General features: G+C 37.9%; 1 protein-coding gene across 1 annotated transcript; it reads left to right on the top strand.

Moving 5' to 3' along the window:
- Positions 1 to 259: 259 nt before the first annotated feature.
- Positions 260 to 3,428, top strand: LOC575828 (lisH domain-containing protein FOPNL). Its single transcript, XM_776201.4, has 5 exons — positions 260 to 350; positions 1,100 to 1,297; positions 1,859 to 1,943; positions 2,313 to 2,470; positions 3,025 to 3,428. Exons 1-5 carry the CDS (start codon positions 263 to 265, stop codon positions 3,087 to 3,089), a joined length of 594 nt encoding a protein of 197 aa, XP_781294.3. The 5' UTR covers positions 260 to 262; the 3' UTR covers positions 3,090 to 3,428.
- Positions 3,429 to 4,311: the final 883 nt, after the last annotated feature.

Below are 4,311 nucleotides of genomic sequence, written 5' to 3'. Positions count from 1 at the left end.
ATTAAGCAGGCAGATGGAGTGGCCTGGTAAAAATGGATTTGATTTCTGATAGGCCTAGATCCCTTAAAAAAGAAGAAGTTGTATTTGTCTGTTGAAAAAAAAAAGAAGTTGTATTATAATTAATGGGTATGCCACCTTCCCCTTGAGGCCTTGACCCTCCTCCCCCCCCCCCCCCCCCTATAGATTGGCGCGTCTGCTCGCTGAGGAAAATATAGGAGTAGTCTACATGTAGGTCCCCTATTATCTTTTTAAAATTGTCCCCATGCCCAGCAGCGTTCCATACTTAAATTATTTCAGCCGGTATGTTCGAAATTCTACCAAAATGGCCCAAGCACAGGAATTAAAAGCAGGTAATTTCCTCTTTCTCTTTGCTATTTAAAATGTGAAAATATTCTTTATTCGAAATTTGTTAAAAGTATTGTTGATATGTAAATTCTCTCTTTAAAATCGGAAAAGTTCAAATTGCAATGAATTTGACTGCCCATGTGTTCATATTGGTGTCAGTTAATGTGCAGTGAGTTTGATCTTGAAACGTACGAAGCTAAGCCTAAGCTAAAAATATGATGGACACTCCTGATTAACTTACTCCTGTGCAAGTTTACGCTAACTCAATGTCAGGCGGCATTCGGTTTGTAAGACTAACGTATGACTGGCCTGTCTCTATGATTCCATGGATGTAGGTCTAGATCCATTATTTGTTGATCTAGGGCTAAGCTAGATTATAACTCGGCTCAGTAACTCGATCAACTGTTGAAGTCTGAGATTGAGAATGAGTGAAAACGCATCTTCAAGTTCAATTAACTCTGATTAAAAAAACAGAGGGGCAAGGTTTGTCACTGGGTATAGTAATATAGATTTTAGACAGATCAAACCTTTATTCTAACTTTTCTTTAAAAGAGGGATTTGCTGGAGCCTGAATGACATCTAAAATCAAATACACTTTTTATTTAAAAATTGAATCTCAATCTTATTTTCAATTAACTTGCATTCAAACAATGACATAGGGATATTGTGACCCCGCCCTCCCAAGTAATACTTACTGCAGTAGATCTACTGCACTATCCTTCACTTCAGTAGTGTTTGAAATCCTTTTCTTCAGTTGTGAAGGAGACATTGGAGAACAATGGTGTCCTGGGAGAGATCAAGGCCAGGGTTCGAGCTGAGGTCTTTCACGCCTTGGATGACCCAAACCAGAGGAAACCACAGCTAAGCAATGAGAACATGCTCATCAATGAGCTCATCAGAGAGTATCTAGAGTTCAACCGTTATAAATACACATCATCTGTACTCCTAGCAGGTATGTTGAGTAGACCTCGCAGTAGTAAAAACATTACTAGATACAAAACCTTTAATTACCCAAGGCATTCCAGAACAATATAGGCCTACAGTCATGTTTGGTTCTTGATCCACCTTCATTGGGGGGGGGGGGGGGATCTCTTTCTTCATCTTTTACTTTATATTTTCTGATTTTTCTCTGTATTTTTAAAATTATTATTCTTACCAGGTATTCCTTCTAATTTTAAAAATTCCTATCTCTGTTTGTTCTTCCCCTTATTTTGTCTTTGGCCCTTTTTCTTCTACTCTCTCTCTCTCTCTCTTTATGATTAACATGCACATCCTCCCCTTCTTCCTGTTCTTTCTTTGATGTTTCTAGACATGAAGCATATATCTTTTCAACACTAAGCTTATTAAAAGAACAATATAGCAGAAGAAAAAAAATCCTGCATTGTGTGTGTGCGGTAAATATTATCTTACCACCAAATGGTAATTATAAAAGTCTGGTTTTCTATCCCATATATGTCTGTTTATTTGTTGATTAAAAAAATGTGTTGAAATTCTTTTATTTAATATCTTTCAGAGTCTGGACAGCCCACCACACCTTTAGATCGTGAATTCTTAGCAAGTGAGCTCAACCTAGTGGAAGATAGGAATACAGCTGGCATGTAAGTAAATGTACAGTTAATCAAAGTACATGTATTCGATTGGGTATTGTTCTTAAACTTTTAAATTCATCATACATGATTTAACACATAGTATGTATGTTTTGATGGTATCTAAAAGATTTTGTCACCTCTCATTTGTTTCCTCCTCATTTTACTTGAGGATGAAAAATATTCACAGCACCTTAGTACTGCTAGTATCTTCCTATATATCACCTACTATCAAACAAATATGATGAAAACTACTCACCAAAACTGTACATGACTTTTAAGGTACAAAGAATTGGGACCAGCAAAATGACCTGGTTAAGAGGAGAGGTTGCTATAACTGTTCGTTTGTTTACAACAATGTTTCATTGTATATTTGTTCAGCCCTATGTTGTATGGGATACTATCACACTTCATCCATGGCCAAGGCAAAGGTTCCTCCCTGAATCCCAACCACCAATCATCATCATCTTCATCAGTAGATCCGTCTCACTTGAGATCCCTTCCAGTCAGGACAGACAGTCACAGAACAACAAGATCAGGTGAGATTCTCATTAGGCCCCTTTTCCCTTGTAACTGGTCAGGGGTAAACCTACAGCTTCGCCTTTTAAAAATCTTTTCTTGAACTAAGTCAAATTGAAATTCAGCATCAGAGTCAGTTAGATGTTTAAAGAAAAACGCCCCGAGAGTCAATATTTGAAAAAATATTGCGTCAGAAATGTACACTATATGTCAACTCATAGAGTATTTGGGCATAGTAATAAAAATGTGAGTTCTCTTTTTTAATGATAAACACAATCCACAATTCAATTGTGTTTCTCTTGTAGTCATTTTCAAATATTGAAAACAATGTGTTGTCTTTATACTGTTTTGATGATGGTGGAGTGGGTGGGTGGGGGGGGGGGGAGAGGTTTGCTCCTTCAAGGTCTACAGGGGCTAGTTCAGTAGTACTGTAATCATGTCAATTTTTGCATACATGTAGTTGAATACAAATTACAGAGACATGGAAGAATTTCACTTTGGGGATAACTTGATGATCTTCCATTTACAGGATCATTTTAATTTCTTTATTTCTTTGTTTCCTGCATTGATACAGATATCCTTCATCATTCTGACGTGAGAGTAGGAGAGGCATTCACCTTTAGCAACAAGCACAGATGATGTGAACTGGTCTCACAGAATGTCACCTTAGATCAAAAGACAGTTTTTGTATTGGTCTGTAGATGAACATAACACACTCCTGATGATCGGAGCTCTTCACATCAATCAGTGACATGGAATGAAAGACTTTTCCTGCTGATTTTACCAATCAGCTTTACCATTCCCATGCCAGATAATCAGAGTCGTCGGTGAAGATTATCCTTCTTCAGATGTGCCACTATGCCCAAGAAATTTTTTCATGCCATTTAAAGGTAAAGATAAGTTCCGGTCATGCGATTGCATTGTGAAAGAAGCGTTGTGGAATCGATCAGAAAAGGTTGATCATCTGGCATATAAGTATTGGTGTGTACTGCAAGGTTCTGAAATCGTCAAAATGATAAGAAATTTGGCCCAGTCTCGGTAAAGCTACAATCACTATACACAGAAAGATGTATATGGGACTACGCGACACAAGCGTGACACGTGCGTGATATCTATCAGGTCCAGGTATCAGTAATTTACCAAATATATATCAATTAGTAGGCGGTTTCCCGGCAAAATTTGTATCATCATGTATTAGTCAAAACGTATTCTTTCACATGATTGGTAATAAGAGCTTTCATTTCATTTTTTGAGAGGGGGGCATTCCAAAATTGGTCCTTACCTTTAAAGCACAATGTCAAATGCTTGGTGAACATCAAATGATACATTGGAATCTTGTAGCTTGGCGATGGGGCACATTTTATTCATCAGATAAGTTCCCCATATTATACTGAGTTCCTTTCTGTGTTCGTATGAAAAAATTAGATTGAAATATGGAATATCATCTTAGCCCCCCCCCCCCCCCCCCCCCCCCCCCCCACCCCCCCCCCCCCCCCCCACCCCCCTCAAAATTAGATATAATGCTATGGAATTCAGTATGAAACATTTGTACTCGTTAAACTAAGTGGTGTCGTGGTCTGGGGATACAGGTACATCTTTTAACATCTTTTGTTGCAGTCAAACTTTGGCTCAAATCTGTTTTGATCTGCTTTGAAGGTTGAGGAGGATCTAATATGTATAATATAACACATGAAAAGTATAACTGGATGTTGCAGATCACTTGTTTGACAACATGTCCACCAAGAGGTTTGATGTTAGATCCTAAACAAATGAGTTTGTTAAAGGTACGATGCTCTGATTCATGAAACTCAAATATCTGAGTTGCACCATCTTTCAATGGCATCACAGCTTTCCAAACAAA

This window comes from Strongylocentrotus purpuratus, unplaced genomic scaffold, assembly GCF_000002235.5.
Source record: "Strongylocentrotus purpuratus isolate Spur 01 unplaced genomic scaffold, Spur_5.0 spur5_scaffold_14, whole genome shotgun sequence".
Taxonomy (NCBI): domain Eukaryota; kingdom Metazoa; phylum Echinodermata; class Echinoidea; order Camarodonta; family Strongylocentrotidae; genus Strongylocentrotus; species Strongylocentrotus purpuratus.
The sequence above is the reverse complement of the archived record's forward strand: the minus strand, read 5'-3'. Positions and strand labels throughout refer to the sequence as shown.